Consider the following 20781-nt stretch of genomic DNA (forward strand, 5'->3'; position numbering starts at 1 on the left):
GTGACAGAAGGTCCAGTTCACCAAATCTGCTTGGCAACAGGCTCCGGTCCTCACACGTGTAGAAGAAAAAGATTTTTTTTTATTTCGAGTTTTCTGAATTCTGAAGTGACATTTTGATTCTCTATTACCACCTCATGATAGATTTGTGTTTTGCGCCATTGTAGCTATAGTAGAAGTGGTGGCCCTCACAGAAGTCACAGAACGTGGGCCACACAAAGGCATAAAGACATGTATGTGTGTGTGTGTGTACACGTAAGGAAAACTACAAATTAAAATAAGCATCAGCAGAGGTATGATTATGGCTTGAGTATGTTAGTTTTCTATTTATAACAAGACATGAAATTTCTTCATTGCTATGAAATGAAAAACTAAGTACAGTATAAACACACTGTTATCTCTTTTCCAAATATGATGGGGCCCATACACATCCTTTCAAAGTCTGGGCTGCTGTTGCTCTTAGGTCAGTAGAGGACACTGCAGCCTGTACATGTGAATGTGATTTGAGCTAAGACCCCACATAGTGGATGCAAGGAATAAGGAAATGCCAGAATCTATTCCCATTATCATAGTGAATGTTTTATATCTGCATATCAAAGTAATCACTCTTCCATTGTATTAATCCTTTAAATGGACCTGCACCATGTCAATTGTAGTTACTATGTGTGTTGATAGTGGCCTTACTGACCGTCTGCTACATGATGACAACAGAAGAACACCGGGATATTCCATATTCCAAAAATGGTGCAGGAAGTATGAAGATTTTAGTAATACCGCAATGTAAAAATACTCCATTACAAATCAAGGTCCTGCATTCAAAATACAGTACTGTAGAATTGAGTTCTAAAACCAGGAAGTGAGTTAGTATTTTTGCACTTGCAGTTCCCTCACCTTGAAGTCAAAGGGTTTTTGAACGGGTTTTTGGTTAACACAAGGCCAGTACTTTTTCACGTTTTCTACGAAATAAAATGCAAAAAATATGTCATCCCTGGCACTGTGTATTACTTAACAAAAGTGCAGTATCAGAAAAATCTACAGTTAAAAAAGTAAAAGTATTTGATTGATATTGACATTGGTATCATTGCAGTTGCATTTTAACGATGTAGCTGGTAAAGGTGAGGCTGTTTTTAACATCTTTATATACATTGCTGTATATAAAGTTTTAATAGGCAAATATTTAATATTTGTAGGCTTAATTAGCAAAGTTGTTTGGCTGTTATGTCACTTTCAACTTTTCCCATTTTAGAGGTCACCACAGCGAATCATCACATTGACAACTTGCATGCTGACATTTGGCACTCGTTTTACGCTGGATTCCCTTCCTGATTCAACCCTGACTCGAATCTGGGCTGCAGCGGTGAGAGCGCTGCACCTTAACCACTAGCCTACCAGGGATGGCTGTTTGGCTGTTATGTATTTGAGCAAAAAATACAAAAACATAAGTGTAAAGTAGTGTAACATAGAGACTTACAAAGTATACATACAGTACATCAGTTACTGTACTTAAAGCAGCACTGATCAAAAATATTATGGGGGCGACTATGATTCAGTGGGTAGAGCAGTGGTCTCCCAACTAGAGGGTCGGAGGTTCGAATCTTGGTGCCTGCAGTCCACATGTCAAAGTGTCCTTGGCAAGACACTGAACCCCCAAGTTGCCGCCGATGGTTAGAGCCATCGGTTGAGTTGGCGCCGCAGATGGTTGCCTCGGTTCTGTACCGGAAACAAATTCCTTGTGTGTGACACATTTGGCCAAATGAAGGTGATTAAAATGGATCATATATATGATGTGAAATTGGTTGCTCATAGTGACAAACCCACAAAGAATTATCACCTGACCCTACAGTTCAGTTTAGTTGGAACATAGCATATTTTAGCTAATTGTTTTGGTTTTGCAGACTGCAACTTTAAAGTTTTGGTTCACTTTGACACACCACCAGTGTTGTTTACAACCACAACAGGCAGCTGTTCAGTGACAAATCTCTGATATACACTACCTGTCCAGCACCAGACAACACAGTTAGCTGGTGAACATAGAGCATTTAGCAGCAAGCAGTAAAAAAATTACTAGATGGTCATTAATTCCAACATTGTGGTGTCACTATAACATTCTGATAATATTCCTATACATTCCTATACAGGTTTTTGTCCACTATCCAGCCATCAAAATATCATAGTCCTTTATACTTTAGTGTGGTGTTGTGGTAAGTATATTTACTAGGAAATTCTGCTTATTGTTTTTATAAGAGGAACTCAAATGAAGTGAATATGGGAGCTACTAACCTACTTTAGCATTGTGCCACTGACCAGCAGGGGGTTTCTTGGCCAGGGACACTATCCTTTCACAAGAAGTTTTTGCTTCAGCTGGAGTCCAGCCCATCATTAATTCCCAGCCCCTGTAGAGCTCTGCTACACGGTCTAGTGTAATTGTTTCCTCAGGGACTCAGACGAATGGTTCAGTTGTCTAGCTCTACTGTAATCCACAGGGCTGTGTATATATGTGTGTGTTTCAGGGACAGAGAAAGAGAGAGAAAGGGTGGGTTAAGGGAGTTTCTTTACATCATAGAGAGAAAAAAAATGATCTGAATGACATAATTTTTAGCTGTGACTTTTTTTAGCTTTTAGTTTGACTGATGCTTAACATTAGCATAACAATCATGAGTGTTATTGTTAACACCTGTGCTTTTCCCTCTAGAACCTGTCAAAGTGCCTGCTCTGAAAAAGGCCTATACTGTAGGAGAGTGAGGGAGATGTCAGTCAAGCACAGTCTATACATCCCCACATAGCCCCCAGAAGAGGCTTAATACCAACCTCCTGTGTGGGTGGACCAAGGCTGTCATTACAGTCCTCTAGATACTGGTTGCATCACAGCACACACTCAGTTAGAGCAATTATATTCACCTGATGTTGCAGGTGTAAATTAGGCCTTAGCAATGGCCAATGCTAAAGCCAGTTTGCTCCTAGTTTCCTTTTTAATTGTTTGTTACTGACAGTAATGACTTGTGGCGCTGCTGCCCATCAGAAAAGCCCAGACATTGTACATGACATATGAATGCTTAACCCTGAATGCTTAACATTTTAAGATAATTTAAGGTACAACAACAAATTAAACTTGCATGTGGGTGAGGGTTTAGCCTTATTGCACAAAATTTAGATATATTATGGTTAAAATGTTATGAAGTGTATTTTTTTATTTACACCTTCAAAATAAATCTGACACATTTAAAGTTTTTTTCTTTTTTTCTATTCTGAAACAATGACGACATATTTATTCTCATGACCCTGTGTGTTTCCAGAAAGTGGACAGTAGAGGGCAGACTTGGTACTGAAAACAGACAACAGCTATGGTTTTGTGGGAAAAGAGCTGAGGAACCTGAAGGCCCTTCAATAAATAAGTAGAGTAAAGACCCTCATTTCAGGATTATAGCCTCAGCAGCCCCATATGACAGCATGTTTTTTAATGTTAACTATTATTTCATGATGACATTTTCTGTTCACAGTACAAAGTGAAATGGGGCAGGAAGAACTATGAAATAAAAATATACTGTACAGTGAAACCATTCACTGTTTTGCTGAAGACCACCAACAGTGCATAGAGAGCCCTATGTGTTTTCTTTTTTTTTTACTAAAACCACAAGGTAAGTCATAATTTTTTTTTTGCCACCCATCTCACCCATTGAAAGACCCCTGCAACTCTATAAATTGTCAATACCAGTTAGCCACCATTCCACTACACAGCAGTTCCTGCCTTTATTGTGGTTTATTGCACCCTATGAACCAGAGTACAATGTCGCAACCAGCTGTGATGAATGTGAAAAAGAGGAAACTGTCATTTTTTCCTGCGACCTGGTCAGAAGAGCAGATGGCACTGCCATCTGTCTGATCTGTTTAAAGAACGCTGCAGGCAAAGCCCCAAGTCAGACAAACCAACTACAGGGCCTGGAATGATCTCATAGCTTCCATTCTTGTTTTCCACTCTGAAGACATCAAGATTGAATCCCTTTTTTGAGCTAAAACTCAGTGTACAGTGCAGTATAACACACTCAAAAGACTTTCCCTGGAATTAAATGACTAAATTTAGTTGTGCTGTCAGTGCAGTGTTGCAGTGTGTTTTCATAATGCGGCGCATGTGCTGTCAAAATGATGAAAATGTTCTTTTTATTTGCTAGTGTTTTGTCTATTTGCATGTTTTCTCAAGGTGCTTTGAGCTCCAGGGCCACCATAGATAGTTGTTTTAGCTTGGCTTTTAGCACAGTGTCCACTTCTGTGGCTTAAAGTAACGGAGATGCTATGTTCATAAGTTGCATGTCAGGATAACCAGAATCATTTTTTTTTAGGGCAGCTTTTTTGCTGTCCATTTTTAGCACAACTTGAGGCATGTGCATTTGAATTATAAGGAGGACAGCATTCTTCATGTTTAAAACTAAAAGGGACTAAAATCATTCATGTTGACCACTTATTGTGAAGTCATGGAGATACATTTAAAGCAATGAAAAGATAACCTTTTGTACATTTGTGAAGCAGCAGCAATTTATCCTATTCATCTGAATGAAAACTACTGTCACTTGGGTTTGTGATTTCTTTCAAGTAAATGGGATGTTTTCTCTGGATATGTTAGAAATTTTGCTGTTGCATGTTTTAATACTTTGAATAGTACAAGCTAAACTCCATTTCCCATAGCAGTGAATAGAATGTGTGTGTATATGTGTGAAGTGGCCCTACGGGTTTTTTTTTCTCTCTTTTTGAAGGCATCTTCCACAAAAAGCCTCTTGAGATGAAGATGAAAAGCCTCATCAAGGGTAACCACGCTAAGTAAGACACATATTTTCTGCTCTATTTGTAAGTGTTTAATGTTTGTTGTTGTGGTAGTATTCTGTACTATGACTCATTACAAAATTACTCATTATTACTGCAGTCATTGCTGCTAGTTTACACAGTCTGATTGTCATCTTTGGCTTTTAATATCAACAAACTAACAAGAATGAATACTGTGCAGTGAGCTGGGACAAACTGGTTAGTCTTTGTCAGGTTTGCCCGGCTGCACCTTCCTCTCTTCCTTTTCCTCACTCTAGTTTTGCTTCCCTGATTACACTATCTAACACACCTGCCCACTTCCCTTGATTATCACCAGCTGCACCTTATCATTCTCCTCCCTACTTATACCCTGCTCACTGACCACTCCCCTGCCAGTTCAATCTCTGTCTCCAGGCCCCTTTGATCGTTGTTTTATTTCTTGCGCTTCTTACACCAGTCATAGTTCTCTCTTTTTGTTAAGTATTACCTTCTTTTGTTTCATCCTGCTGCTTCCTTCCCCCTCTCTACAGACCGCTTCTCTGGACCCTGGATCTACTCAGCTCTCCCAGCCACCACCATACAGGTCGATGCACAGTCTCCTTTAACTGTTTGTTCCATACTCCTGTCTCCGCAGTCATCTTCACCTCAACCCCGACCTATCCAGGAGTGACCCCAGCGTCCGCAGCCTGGTCTGTCATTATTCACCACTCCATAGACTGTATGTTTTGTTTTTGTTTTTTTCTCTCCCACTGCTGATCGACACCCGGTTACCACTAACTACCTCCACTTCTCATTGCACTGTTTCACTGTGTAAATAAATATCACTGCTTGCACCGAAGCCAGCTATCTGGGTCCGTCTTTTTTCCCCGTTCGCTCATCATAGTGTCGAGCATCCCTAACAGTCTTGTACAGTTTTCCCAGCTGAATTTCTGTCAAGTTTGTGAGATCTTGAAATACTGTGTCTTTTTCAGAGAGAACCTTGTAAGTACAGTAGAAACCATATTAAACTACTGTATGTTAAATGGGGTTATTTAGTGACAGCATAGTTTAATGGTTTACTTGAAAATGTGTTGGGTGTGCATACTTCCCTGCACTGTAGACAAAATAAAATGAGATTTATTTCCATCTTATCAGGGGGATCATATTTCAGCCTGTCCTCTTAAATGTCATCTTGAGTCCTTGGCCAGGAATGCACCATGTGAGCAAACAGATCCTGCAACATCTTTTATTTAATAGCAGCAGACAGTGTTTTTACCCTGTTGAATCCTCACCAGCAAGTCTTGCTGAAGTCTCCTTAGGCTTGTAATATTGTCTTGTTGTATTAAAGAAAAGCTGCTCTGGAGCTTTCTGTTAGGGGGCATTATGTTTGTGCTCAACTTGAATTCAGGTCAGCTTTGCACTTAAAACTGTATATGTGGGTGTATCTGCTTTCACTATGCAACAAATCAAGAAACGGAACAGAAAATCTTTACTACGCCATTAGTCCATGTCCCCAGTGGCCTATTTATTCAGAAGACTGACCTTTTCCAGTTACTTAAATAACATTGGGGAAAAAAAGATGATAGAAATTCAAAGTGGGAAAATCTGATATAAAAATCAATTTTCTCCATGTATACCTCAGTAACTGCTGTAAACTGAGTGGCCCCAATGGACACAGGATCCAGCAGAAAGTGACACTCACACCTCTGGCCCCCATTTAATAATGTAACTTCCTTTGGTGTACATGAATTGATAGTGTGCCCTCCAACGTACTATCAGTTGCATATATCATGACTGTTCATTCATTAAAACGGGATTTCCTCTCAGACTCCTTTCTCTGTCTCCCTCTGTACTGATGTTGCTATTGTGGCTGTGACAGGCTGTCTCAGGCTGGTTCCTCAGCTGTCTCTGTCTCTATCTGATCCTGTAATCCTTCCGTCAGTCTCAGCTTCCTCTGTCAGCCCTTCTTACGCTCTCGCATTTTCATTATTTAATCCCTCCTCTTCTGTCTCAGTACACGTGAGTATAACGGGAAATTTAGAGTCCAGCTAACAAAGCTCCACTTCCTCGATATTGGACATATTGTAAGAGACACACTTTAAACTTGACAGGATGAGAGGAACAGCTGAAATGTGAGTCGCAGTGGAAGCTGAGCTAACGTGTTAATTTCCTTTTTCTTGCCAGGACTGAGTGCAGGAAAACACTCCCCAGGAAGCGCTGGCCTGGCTGGTGAAAAGTTAACAATATATATGCTTTTTCTACCCACCCCGGACCTGGTGTTTAACACAGGATGGGTGAGGCAAAATGTTTTGTTAACCTGTTTCCTGAAAGCCTACAGATATTTTGGCTTTATATCCTCAGGTTTTGGGGTCCCACAGTCCTTAATACTGTAAAAATTTAATCAAAAAATATAACAAAGCACATTTTTTTCCTTTATTTTTTCATACTGACCTTACTAAACCCTAACATGGATATAAGTATTGAGGGAGTTAACCCCTTTTTACAGATTGGGCTTGCACCATTGACTGTGTATAAAAGTGGACAACCCCACCGTGACACCACCCATTGGTTTTCTGTAGAAAAGTTGTTGAAGCGCAAGTCTCGCCGTCACCATCTTGGTAGTGCTTCACTCCGATTTCTGGGTCTAATCCAAAAACGGAACATGAGTGAGGTAGTGGCTAGCCATAGCTGGCTAGCTACTACCTATTGTTCATTGCAATATTTTGTTCTGAGTTGTAGTGGAGCAGAAGTATAATATAGTATAAAATGGAAATCATCAAGTAAAGTGCCAAAAGTTAGTAACTTTTTCTTACTGCTTTGTAAACACGTTTATTTGTAATTAAGGAGGGTGTGTTTCTGAAGACCTCTGAAAATGTCATCAGTTCAAACTCCTGCTTATAGGCAGATAAAACAATGTTAAGTATGATTTTGTGCTGTTAAAGAGGATCCAAGGTCTCCAGGAAACAGAACATTACAGAAACAGTCAAACTTCACTCTGTCAGTCTGTACTGAGAAACTTCACTTTCTTCTCTGGCAGCCACCCTGGTTTTCTCCTCTTCTTTGTTGTTACTGCCTTGGCCTGTGCTTCCAACTTGTATTTCAGTTTGCATTTCTGAGCCAACGTGAGACTTTAGACAGGCTGCTGTGCTTGTATGAGTAATTACAGGGCAGAGGAGACAAAGAAAAAAACTGTGAACTTTTCTCCTCCTCTTTCCTCCAGGCACTCAAGGTGCCTTCACAGACCCAGAGAGGCGCACAGACAGAGGGGAACCCCAACAACATCTCTGTTTCTACTCCTCACCCTCTACCAATTTCTTCACCCCTCTGGATTCACCTCACACAGCAGACTTCCTCTCCAAGCACCAGCTTGAAGGGAAAAGGGAGAAGATACAGTTTCTTTACAACAATGGAAGTGCAATCAGGAAGTAAAGAAGAGGTGATGAGTGCAGTGTCGGTGACCTTGGGCTCTGTTTCTCATAGTCTCTCTGGGCCACAGGTAGCATCAGTGGATCCAGTGCTCAGGGAGGACCTACAGGCTGCTAAGAGGGTTGAGAGGTTTGGTATCCCACTTGATAGCCTGAAAAGGATGTTTGAGAAGCCTGCTGTGGCAAACATAGTAAGTACTGCCACTGTGCCTTTTTGTCTTTGTTTTTGGTGTGTGCTTGTTTTGTGCAATGGAATTCTACTCTTGTCCTGGTAAACTGAGAGTTAGGTACCTGCCATGCCTGAACTTTGTGCTAAATGTGTCATATAGATGGATAGGTGTGGTGCAACCTGTAGTACAACATATCAAAAAGCTTTTGCAACCTTCAAAGTAACTTTGAAAATGAGGACATGCCCAGATAAAACAGATCAAGTTTCTGAGTGGTGAAACTGTACACTTGGCAGATTTCACTGTTGCAAGCTGTAGTTTTCTTTTGTTACTGAATGACAGTTTAGAAAGATATTAGTTTACCCTGCTGGTCAGTTATTTTGCAATATAATGGGTAACATTGAAGATTATCTCATTTGTTCAGTATGATTCTCTCATTGGCAATTTGGATGTTTCCATCTTTTTTGTTGACTCTGATGAAAAACAGAGAACATGTGTCCTTGCCGGAGAGTAAAATTCTCTCTCCTACTTTGTTTTTCCACCTCAGCTGGCTTCTCTGAGAGGAAAATCTAAGGCTGCTGGAAGTGAAGCAGGTCATTAGGAGAAAACCTCTCATTTACCAAATGTCTGACGATGACCTACTTTTTTAATCCTGATGTTATTGTGAGCACTCAGAATGCTCCAAAGACAATGAGCTCAGTGATGGCGCATGGAAACCTCTCTTCAAACAATCCAAACTATAAAAGTATAATCCAGCAAAATCCACAACAGCCAATGCATTATGGTGAATGTAGTTTTCAGTGTGTACCAGTGCCAGCCAGCTGAATCTGTGTGGTGGGTTGCTGATATTTGACACCCTGTTATTTAAGACCTATCTTGGGGAGCTTTATGGTTATGCAGCATTTTAAAAATAACCCCGTAACTGGTATGTCAGCTGCTGCTGGCAGCAGTGCAGAAGTTATTTATTAGGCCAGAGACAGTGGAGAGAGACGTGGGTCAGTTAGTCAAAATACATCTGGCTCCTGTGCTGAAAAGTATTTTACAGATTACTGTGGTTAATGATCAACATTATTAAAGCTAAAAGTTAAAGATGGCATGTTTTGTGGTTTTCTGTGGAGGTCATCAGACATACTGCATATCTGGGCTACTTTGGTATGAGCTGTAAGAGCAACATGGGTGGCTGTGGCTCAAGAGGTAGGGCAGTCGTCTCGCTGACCAGCAAGTTGGTGGTTCGACTCCCGGTCTCCCCGCATGCCTAAGTGTCCCTGAGCAAGACACTGAACCCCGAATTGCTCCCGGTGGCTTGATTAGCGCCGTTGTGTGGCAGCTGTCGTCATCGGTGTGTGAATGTGTGCGTGAATGGTGGTATGATCTCCCTGTAAAGCGCTTTGGAAAAAAGCGCTATATAAATACAGTCCATTTACCATTTACCATAAGATAACAGCTCCACTTTAGTTTTATTTTGGCTGTTTTGCATTCCATGGTGTCTCGCTGACCATTAGCTTTCTTTGGGTTCCCATTAGGAGAATGTTCTCTGCCTTTGCTCTACAGGGCTCGCTGATCAGCCTCTTTCTCTCATGTGCAAGTATGAGGACTACTTTTACTACTCAAAAGAAAAAAGTAATTTTTTTAATATTCTTTTTTTTAAACAGCAGGCTCTTTGTATGCCACAAGTTCCATCGCATGTAGCATCTTGGCATGGTATCATGAGTGCTGCTCTTATCTTTCCTTGGAAAAAAAAAAGCTTGTAGCTAGTGTTAATGGAATGGGCAATGTTCCAAGATTTCCTGAAAGAGGAGAATACTGCAGCCAACTGGTTATAAAACACAACATTGTCTCCAACTCATCTGTAAGGATGAGTTTAATATTTAATGATGCATCGTATTTTTCTTTCCACGCCCCATTTCATTCATTTAAATGATGCAATGTCATTGGATGGCCAGTCATAACAACGACTGATGGATTCCCAGGTGGTCGCTCATCTGTGGCCAAAATGCTCAGCAGATGGACAGTCTGCATTTCCAACAAACACAACGGTTTATTTTGAGTCAAAGAACAAGTTTTTCTTCCTGTGTAGCTGGCTGAGCCTCAAGGGGACGCCAGCTTATGTTTTCCAACATCTGTCTGGCTTTCTGGTCATAACTGTGCACACTGGGAAGAACAGACACACTGCTGCATGAGGTAGATGAGGCGATAACTGTGCCACAGTGTCGTGCGTGTACTGTTCAGTAATTTACATGCCTGCAAATATGCACAATAACATGCCATGAATCAAGAATGTGGAACATTTGCAAAAAGCCTTCCATTATTTTGTACTAACTCATTAAAATGTTCCAGCACAAATTAGTGCTTACATAAATTAAAACCTTTAAATACTCATGACCTGACTTGGCATTCATTGATGTGGTAATGGCCACTGTTGGCCAGTGGATGGCAGTGTAGCATCTGTGAGGGTTGGGGGGGGTAGGGTTGGGGGGGTGAGTCACCTACTGTTAATTGGAGTTGAGTTTTATTTCCTGAAGTTGTCTTCAACTGGCTGTTCTCCTGTGTTTGAGGCTGTGAGATTATCAGGATTAGCATAATTGGCTAAATATGTCATTGTGATGTGTTTGGTTAATTTAACACAACATAATATATCTAAAAGGATTTTACAGTGTGGGGTAAAGCTGGTCACAGGATAACATGGTTATAGAGAGTGGGAGCAACTTTCTAGGTAAGGGCTCATGACTCTGACTGAGGTGTCTACATACTGTATATTCAGACTGTGGCACTAGTAGTGTGGAATGTTCCCTTGGCTTATTTTCATGACTTGTATCGTCACTGTCACTAACTCTGTCTCCTGTTTTTTTTGTGTCTAGCTGCATTGACTGCAAAGATTCTCATTTTCCTGTAACTATATTCCCTCTGTAATGTGCCCTCAAATGAACTGTTTTCCGCAAGCAATATCATTCTAAAAGACACTAAATGGAGCAATACATTTTCATATAGTTCATTTCTATAGCTTTAAGTCATCTTTCTGCAGCTCTTAAGCAAATAGTGTGAATTTTGTGCCATGTTGGAGTCTCATTTTAAAGCATTATGCTGACAGATGAGAATGATTATTGACTTGTGGACTATTCCCCCCCCCCCACACACACACACACAAATCAATATTCACCACTGTTCCTAAATGCTCATAATTAAATCTTGAATAAACTAAATGCCACAATGTGTCTGCAAGAAACTGATCCAGACTTGATGAGGACACAGGTGTCCTCATGCAGTCCATTGAGTTTGTAAAAATTCCATTAACTTTTACCAGGCATCTGTTTCGTCTCAGTTTCACAGATTCAAATCTTTTAATCGAGCTGGCACTGGCGCTGCGTGTGTGATGCATTGCTATTCTACTGTGTGATGATGACTTGTTGCTCGCTGCCTTAGCTCTGAAAATAGTTGCACACTGAAACTCTCTGCCTCATTTGACTCATTCAGATAAGTCATTTGCCTACCTGTTGCTTGTATCGTTTATGGATTTGGTGAATTGAAACATACCTTAAAGTTTGCTCAGTACCTCTGTCAGTACTTTCCCCTTTTTTCCAGAGCTATTGTGTTCACATATGTGATAATCCATTCCCATAGCTGGGAAATGAATGCATACCTCCAGGCGTTTTTCCACACAGAATGTTGTTAGACTCCGATGATCTCTTTAACACATTTAAACACTCACAGACCCACAAGAGCATATGTGTTCAACAAGACCTGAAGGTTTACAGTTTAAATCATTTACTGTAGATATGGCACTACGTCATTGTGAGGGCAGCTCTAGCTCTCATCACTGAACCAATAAAAAAGAGGAAATGCTCTTCAGAAAAGGTCATTCTTATGACTAGAGTTTTCACAACAAAGTATAGTGACACAGAACAGTGGGTTTATAGTTTAAGACTAGGAGCAGCCATGTGAGTGTGGTTGTACTTACTGACAGTGTCTTGTAATGTTTGTCTTTTTAGTTTATTCTGTTAGCATGCTAACACTTGCTCATAGCACTAAACCCAAAGTACAGCAGAGGTTAATGGGAATGACAGTTTTGCAGGTATTCAATCATGAACCATTAAAGTCTGAATCAAATTAGGTTATTATTTATTTCATGGGTCAATAAATTCCTAATAATTACAGGATATGGGAAGTTTCCTTGAATTGTGTAATTAGTTAGATTTGTTTGCTTAGACTTTATTTAGTTGTGTTGAGATTATGAATACTAGTACCTAGAAAAATGATATGTTGTATGTTCAACGCTATCTTCACCGGGAGGCAAATTTTACATTACACAACTTCATTTGTCTGCAGGTTACACAAGCATTAATTGGAATTAATTATTTGTAAGTGTAAAAATTGAACACAACTCAGCAGTCATTAGGAATCTTTTTAGTTTTAGTTTAGCTTAGTTTATTTGGCCCAAAACAAAGCAGAACAAAATCCAATACATGTACATGCATACATACATTCTTAATACAAAAGCCAGTATACTAAGGTGACATGAAGTTTGTTGACGTGCATGAGCTTGTATTACACACTCCCTTAATTATAGACTTAAATCCCCAGAACATCAGCTAGGCATGCGGTCACTCAATGTCAGTTTTATGGTGCAGTGTATATTTGGAGAGGGTGAAAAGTGAACTGGATCCTGAGCCACATCATAGTCACTGTGTATAAATAGTAATGTCTGGTGATGTTGGCGTTGCTCACTGAACATTAAAGGAGCATGGAGCCTGATGAAAGAGACTGAAATATGATTTGCATTAGAGGAGCAAAGGGCCATATTGTGAAAGAGAGGGCAACAGAGGGTGAGGAAGATGAAGATGGATAGGGAGTGACGCAGACTCAGAGTGAATGAGCAAGTCGGCTTGAGAGAATCAAAATGAGGGTGAATTCACATTTCTCTAGGTTGAGCAGGTCAGAGTCTGATTAATGAATTGTATTCATGTTTCAGTAATGATAGGCTTCATCAGGTCGTGCTTAAGGGCTGTATAATCACTGAAACTGACCTTTTTTCTTTTTTTAAACTTTTCTGTTTTCTCTTTCCGACAACTTTGTATTTTTAGAGATGCGCACATGTCAGGTTTCAGCCCTAGTTAAGAGAGCTGATAATCAGGGGAGAAGGGCTCAGAATACAGATTGAGGAGCTCTGCTGCAGGCCACATGATACAGAAACTAAATACACCGATCAGGCATAACATTATGGACACCTGTACGTCTATATGCACTTCAATGCAGCACTTCTGCCTTAACATTTGTGTTTATGAAGCTCAAACTGTTTCAGTTTTTGGTGAGATAGTCATAAATGTATAAATTCAATTATATGTTCATTACTGAGGTCATAGTTAAAGGTGATGTTGTACTGGACTACATTATATTCAGAGGTGTTCCTAATATTTTGACCCCCTCATGTGGGTAGGACAAAAATATACATACACCTCTAATTATTATGTAGTGTTAAGGCAGAAGTGTTGCACTGAAGTGCATACAGATGTACAGGTGGTCATAATGTCATGCCTGATCGGTGTATATAACAACATGTGAACAGTTTAAGTGGGATCATGTCAGTGTGTTCATATTATGAATTATTTCATAACATATTCAGAAAAATGTATACGTCCATATACAGATATATAGACTTGTACGTTGCCCTGCATGTAAATTTATAGATGTTTTAATGCAAGTTAACTGGCTATATGTTCTAATAACGAACATAATTCTACACTTATGTTCAGTACATACAGTTTATTGTTATGGTAATGCCCCCTTTAGTTTTCAGCAGTCAATATGCATAGGGAGTTCCTGCTGCCAAGCTTTGAAACTCAGAGTCACTGGATGCCTGTCAAGCTCTAATTTATTTGCTGCTCACTAGATCTGGGTCAGATTTGTCATTTGCAAATGGACCCAGCTGGACAACCAGAATCACTCTGCTGTATTTTAACAGCTTCCACCCTGGAACATTTCTAAGCAAGGCACTTAACCCTGTAGTAATGCAATATGAGGTGCTGAAATGCTGTTTAAAAACTGTCAAGAGTGGGCACTGAATTACACTTACAGAAAATACTATTCATGGATGGGGAGTGAGTAAGCCAGACGCTGTATGACAGATGTCTTCTCCATTTGTTGTTAAGGTGTCTTTACTAAATGCAGGGCCACTGCTGAACTTTTTGCTGACCTTTGCACAAATGCCCCCACCCAAACCCCTCACCACATTTATTGCTATTGTTCTGAGTGTTATTTATATTGTGACAAATAAGTAATGTGGCAAAAATAGGTAAAACAAAGCATAATCAAAATGTGCATTATATTACAAGAACTAGTATATGCCAGAATTCTTCAGCTGTGATAGTTGTAGGCAGTTTTACAGAGTGTCTGCTTTTCTTTGCTGTAAAATGATTGATTAGGTCATATGACTACCAAGCGAGCTCTGCTTTCATGCTGATGGCAGCAAGGCCACTTAGACGTATAGGTGTATTACTCAACTTGTCATTCAGTGGAGTAGTCTAAGTGTCAGTTTGTACCGAGTACACTGTAGTGTGTGCACTACATCTTTATTTGCACATACTGTACCTTCTGTTAATGAAGGTATTACTACATTTAAGCAGCAAGGCTAAAACCTCTTTGTAATAATCCTCTTGACACACCAGGGAAAATATTGCGATTCTGCAGAGAAACTGTAGCTGAACATTTGCTGAAAATAAAAATGAAGCGGCAGCTTTTATGGTGCTGGGCCCAGCAGAGCTGAGCGCAGCTGTTTGTTCCCAATGATTTTACTATAGAAACTGTAAATCTGTGTTCATCGGCTCACTTATTTATTGTGTAGAATAATGTAATGTGTACATTACATTATGTACATCATGTCACATAATGTAATATCACAATGCCACGTTAGACAATTTGAATAGTTAATGAGATGTTACGCCTAACAGTCAGGACCAGGAACTGAGGACCCAGTAAGTGCGGGACTTGGACACAGATTTCAGATAAACAAAGATTTTTTTAGTCAGGAAGGGTAACAGAAGGTGTAAGGAATAGTGTGGACGTTACGGCCGGTATGGGTGACTGGGAGCTGTGTAGACTGGACCACTCGGTGAGCAAACCGGGGTGCGGAGATTACTGACAGCCACTAAATTGAGAACAGAGGAGGAGGATGAGAACGCTCAGCAGATCAAATACCGACTATGTGGGGAATAATGATGGGAACCTGGAACTGCAGAACGATGCTGTGCGGGGAGGGAGGAGGTGGCGAGATGACTGCCGGCCAGTGCGTGGATCCGCTGGTGGGGGAAGCTGTGGCTCCCAGCTACTGTGATCACAGCCCAGGTCAACGCCAGCGTGGAAGGGGCGTCTGGGCAGCTGAGTTACCGAGGAGGGCGCGTACCGTCCCCACAGGATAATCCTTAACTAAAAGCTCGGGCTGCGAGGAGACAGCAGGGTGCAAAGAGGCAAACAAAACCCAAACTTCCCAAAACCATAGTTCAGTCAAAAACAAGACTCAAGGAGATTTCCACTGGCACAAAGCAAAAGCAGCTAGTACAGTGATTCAGAGTTCAGTTAAGAGAAATGCAAAACCCACAGGGATCATCAAGACAAAAACAGGAAACACAGCTATTCAGCGCTCATTTGCTTACTGAAGATAGCGGGACGTCAAGAGATCATCTGGCGACGAGGACACACCAACGTTCACCTTAAGTACTACTCCGCTGATTGGGGGCAGGTGTGCCTCACCGCCGGGAGTGCGCTCCAGCACCTGTCGGGGTGGAGCTATTGATGGGACCAGTGCAGGCGGATGAGGTGCTGGGAGCTTACTCGGCCGTAGCCATAACATGAGGTTACTGCTGCTCTGCCACATACCTAAATTGGCGCTGAACCTTTGAATGTGGAGACACATATTGATCCTCCTGCTGATCAGAGCGATTAAGTCAATTAAAGGAGCTACATACCCACAGCGTCATCCCGCATTTGTACATGTTGCACACGGCCTGTCTAGGCACCTTTTTTGGGGGGGTAAAAATTATTTGGCTATCAGTACATGTTTGCTACATTAGCAATTTCCTTACTTACATACATACATACATACATACATACATACATTCTTAAATACATTCTCCTATCTCTGTTACCATTCACACCAATTAATCCCCAACATAGTTATTGTCAGGTTTGCTCGGCCTCCCTCACCTTTCCTACTGTCTCTTGCCCCATTACTCTTATCACGTTCACCTGTTCCTCACTCCCTTATCACCAGCTGCACTTGATTAGGTCACTCACTATATTACCCGGTTTCACTCAGTCACTTGCCAGTTCTTTCTAGTCACTAGGCCAACCTTACTCCGTGCATTTTCATTGTTTTTGTATGTCTTTATCCCCTAGCCAGCTACTGTTTTGTGTTTCCCCGAAGGACTGTTCCTCCGGACCGTGGCTCCACTCTCTCCTCCCAGGCAGGTCAATGCACAGTCGCCTATCTTTTTCCACTATTGCCTTCATCTCTCTGTCCCTACCTTCAGTAACCACCATCACCGTCGACCAGCCCAGGAGTGACCCCACCTACGCAGCTCGGCCCAGCTCTCCATCTCCTCACCTCCTGCGGTTGGTCAAACACCCGGTTATTACTCATCTACAGGACTACGTATCATTTCCCTTGTTCACTGTATATAATAAATCACTGTATTCACCAAAGCCGGCTACCTGGGTCCGCCTCTTTCCTCGTGCGAACGGCTCCTAACAGTTATATCCTACTTCATGTGTTCTTTGTGGAGGTTAACCTTATCGATGGCTGTAACTGCCATCCTGAATTGATGGTACAGAGAAATATTGTAATCTGTTTGATTAATTGAGGGAGTCTCCTGGAGCTGCCTAGCTCCATTAAATTAGTGGCTAGCACCACAGCTACCGCACTTCATCGATCAGCCCTACAGGTAGTCACCACCACATACTCACCAAGGTTCTAGAACCAAATTTACAGAGCCAGATTTATGGATGAATTTTGCTATATCTCTTTCTGGTTTAATATATATCCAGAGTCAAAATGTTGCTTGATGAAACAGATGTAAAAAGACTGAAAAATAAAGAGCAGAAACCACTGCGCTGTTTATCAGGCAGGCACTGCTGAGGAAGAACTCTCACGAAATGTTTCATCATGGATCCAAAAAAAAAAAAAAAAAAAATCAATCAGGACAGGATTGGATGAAAACCCCTCACCTCAGTTTTTGTGTCAAAAAAACCACCAGTGAGGAAAATGAAACACAAGCTGTCACCAGAGCAGCAAAATATGTGCCCTTTGCTGATATATGGAGACAGGTTTATATAATGTAGGATTCAGTATGAGCATATGCCATCTGTTGTATTTCAGTTCTGTCTGTTTTGTCACCATACATGTAAATGTGAATCACATATCACTGTTGGATTTGTTCAGATGCACTTTTTGTGTGTTTGTTCATTTCCTCTGCTTTATCTTAAAGTCTTTCAGTTTTGCGGTTTTTCCCACTTCTTGTGACTGTGTTTAGTTTCAGTTATTTCATGCTGTCCCAGCTGGCATTGGTAGAGAAACCAAAATCATTGTAACAAGCCAGACTCCCTGTTGCCTTCTCTACCTCTCTGTCAGTCTCTTTCTATTGTTCCTTATGTTCTCTGCCTAAAATTTTTCTAATATAATTCCTTTCTCTCTTTACCCCTTTGCTTTTTAAACTTTGTTCTCTTCTTACAGTTCCTTTTTGGCCTGTGGCTCATCTCTCTTCTGTCTTTTTCAGGACTGTGTCCCTTTTGTGTCCATGTTTGCCCATGAGTGCTTGAAATATTGATGCGGGCAGCTCTCCCCATGCCTCCATTTAGTAATAATGACAGTCGATAGATGATTGCAACCCAAAAAATGTTTTCATACTTTTACTGGATTGCAAAAGAGAATGCTTATGGCACTCAGCACAAACAAAAAGCACCAGCTAAAAGTAAACAGCTGCCACAGACTAGATGGAGAGAGAAAGGAAGAGTGCAAGTGATAATGGGATGAAAGCTGAGATGACCTTTAAAGGAACAATGCATACTGTGGCACAACACCAGCAATGAGGAGGTGATAGAAGAATGCAACTGATTAGCCTTGAGATCCAAATTCAGGCGTTATGAGACTCATCTGTAATGCTTTGTTGTCATTTGCATTTTGTGTGGTTCTGTGTTGCTTTTTGTGCAAATTTTACCTCAACCAACCATGAGCATGGCACTGGAAAAAAATAGCATATATTAAAAAGTCTACAAAATCTTGATGGTTTTTTAGCCTTACCTGTATTTACCTGTATCTGTACTTTAATGAGCCATGTTTAGTTTGTGCATAATGTAGTGCAAATCTCAGTTGGCCAGTCTACTACTTTGATCCAGGCCATTCACTGTACGTACAATGAACATTGTGTCACTATGTCCCTCTGTTATGCAAAAGTGAAGCCAAAAGAACATGGGTACAACGGCTTCCATTTTGCCTTTTTGCATCCAGATTCTGTGCAGTAGCGACCACAAGGTGAATGAAAGGATCAGACCACCAACCAAAGATGTCCAAAAGATGGCCAAAAAAAATAAATTTTTATTTAAATAACCTATTAAAATCAAACTTAACAAACTATAAAATTGCATTTTCTGAAAAAAAATGCATAAGGATGCTGAGTGCTGAAAAATCGCCCTGAAAATGTTGAACATTTTGACATCTAAATGCTTTTGCTAGCTGAAAGTAAATGGAAGTAGAATTTCCCTATTTATTTGAATGGGGCAAGATTTTCAAAATAAAGTTAAATATTTCAAAAGTATGAAGTTTAGAAAAATTCTGAAGAGAAGCATGAATGTCCTTGAAGAGCTGAAATTATGCTGAAAGTATGCTGAAGTAGAAGTTTCCCATTCATTTGAATGGGGCAAGATTTTCAAAATAAAGCTAAATATTTTAAAAGTATGAAGTTTAGAAAACTTCTGAAAAGAAGCATGAATGTCCTTGAAGAGCTGAACATTTTGATAGCTGAAGAAGCTGAAAATATGCTAAAGTAGAATTTTCCCATTTATTTGAATGGGGCAAGATTTTCAAAATAAAACTAAATATTTCAAAAGTATGAAGTTTAGAAAAATTATTAAGAGACGCATGAATATCCTTGAAGAGCTGAACATTTTGATTGCTGAAATTATGCTGAAGTTGAATTTTCCCATTTATTTGAATGGGGCAAAATTTTCAAAATAAAGCTAAATATTTAAAATGTATGAAGTTTTGAAAAGTTCTGAATAGTAGTATGAATGTCCTTGAAAGTTTAGAAAACTTCTAAAGAGAAGCATGAATGTCCTTGAAGAGCTGAACATTTTGATAGCTGAAAGTTTGCTGAAGTAGAAGTTTCCCATTCAAATGAATGGGGCAAGATTTTCAAAATAAAGCTTAATATTTTAAAAGTATAAACTTTAGAAAATCTCTGAATAGAAGCATGAATGTCCTTGAAAAGCTGAACATTTTGATACCTGAAATAGCTGAATGTATATAGAAGTACAAATTCCACATTCATTTGAATGGGGCATGATTTTCAAAATAAAGCTAAATATTTAAAATTTATGAAGTTTAGAAAACTTCTGAAGAGAAGCATGAATGTCCTTGAAGAGCTGAACAGTTTGATAACTGAAATAGCTGAAAGTTTGGTGAAGTAGAATTTTCCCATTCATTTGAATGAGGCATGATTTTCAAAATAAAGCTGAATATTTAAAATGTATGAAGTTTAGAAAAATTCTGAAGAGAAGCATGAATGTCCTTGAAGATCCGAACATTTTCATAGCTGAAAAAGCTGAAAGTATGCTGAAGTAGATTTTTCCCATTCATGTGAATTGAGCAAGATTTTTTAAAATAAAGCTAAATATTTTAAAAGTATGAAGTTTAGAAAATGTCTGAATAGAAGCATGAATGTTCTTGAAAATCCGAACATTTTGATAGCTGAAAAAGCTGAAATTATGCTGAAGTTGAATTTTTCCATTCATTTGAATGGAGTAAGATTTTCAAAATAAAGCTAAATATTTTAAAAGTATGAAGTTTAGAAAATGTTTGAAGAAAAGCATGAATGTCATTGAAGAGCTGAACATGTTGATACCTGAAATAGCTGAAAGTGTGCAGAAATAAAAATTTCTCCATTAATTTGAATGAGGCAAGATTTTCAGAATAAAGCTGAATATTTTAAAAAGTATGAAGTTTAGTAAAATTCTGAATTGAAGTATAAATGTCCTTGAAGAGATGAACATGTTGATACCTGAATGGCTTTTTTAGGTGAAAGTATGCTGAACTAGTTAAGTGCCGAAAAACGTACAGAAGAAACCACAATAATAATAATAATAAATAATAGGATAACATAGTATGGATGCTGACTCGGCATCCATACAATAAAGAAATAATTGGAAAACAAGGTATGGAT

General features: G+C 39.8%; 1 protein-coding gene across 5 annotated transcripts in view; it reads left to right on the forward strand.

Moving 5' to 3' along the window:
- The window catches only part of LOC109968817 (xin actin-binding repeat-containing protein 2-like), an 81687-nt gene that overhangs the window by 13497 nt on the left and 47409 nt on the right, over positions 1-20781 (forward strand). For 2 of the 5 annotated variants that reach the window (XM_020615349.1, XM_020615350.1), the window contains 3 exons: positions 4743-4806; positions 5423-5477; positions 7988-8383. In XM_020615349.1, coding sequence (XP_020471005.1) covers positions 4743-4806; positions 5423-5477; positions 7988-8383 — 515 coding nt within the window. Of the gene's footprint in view, positions 1-4741; positions 4807-5169; positions 5478-6770; positions 6787-6951; positions 7062-7987; positions 8384-20781 lie in introns of those variants that run through there. The other 3 variants (XM_020615352.1, XM_020615351.1, XM_020615353.1) reach the window with 3 other exon arrangements.

The sequence above is a fragment of the Monopterus albus genome, unplaced genomic scaffold, assembly GCF_001952655.1.
Source record: "Monopterus albus unplaced genomic scaffold, M_albus_1.0 scaffold163.1, whole genome shotgun sequence".
Taxonomy (NCBI): Eukaryota; Metazoa; Chordata; class Actinopteri; order Synbranchiformes; family Synbranchidae; genus Monopterus; species Monopterus albus.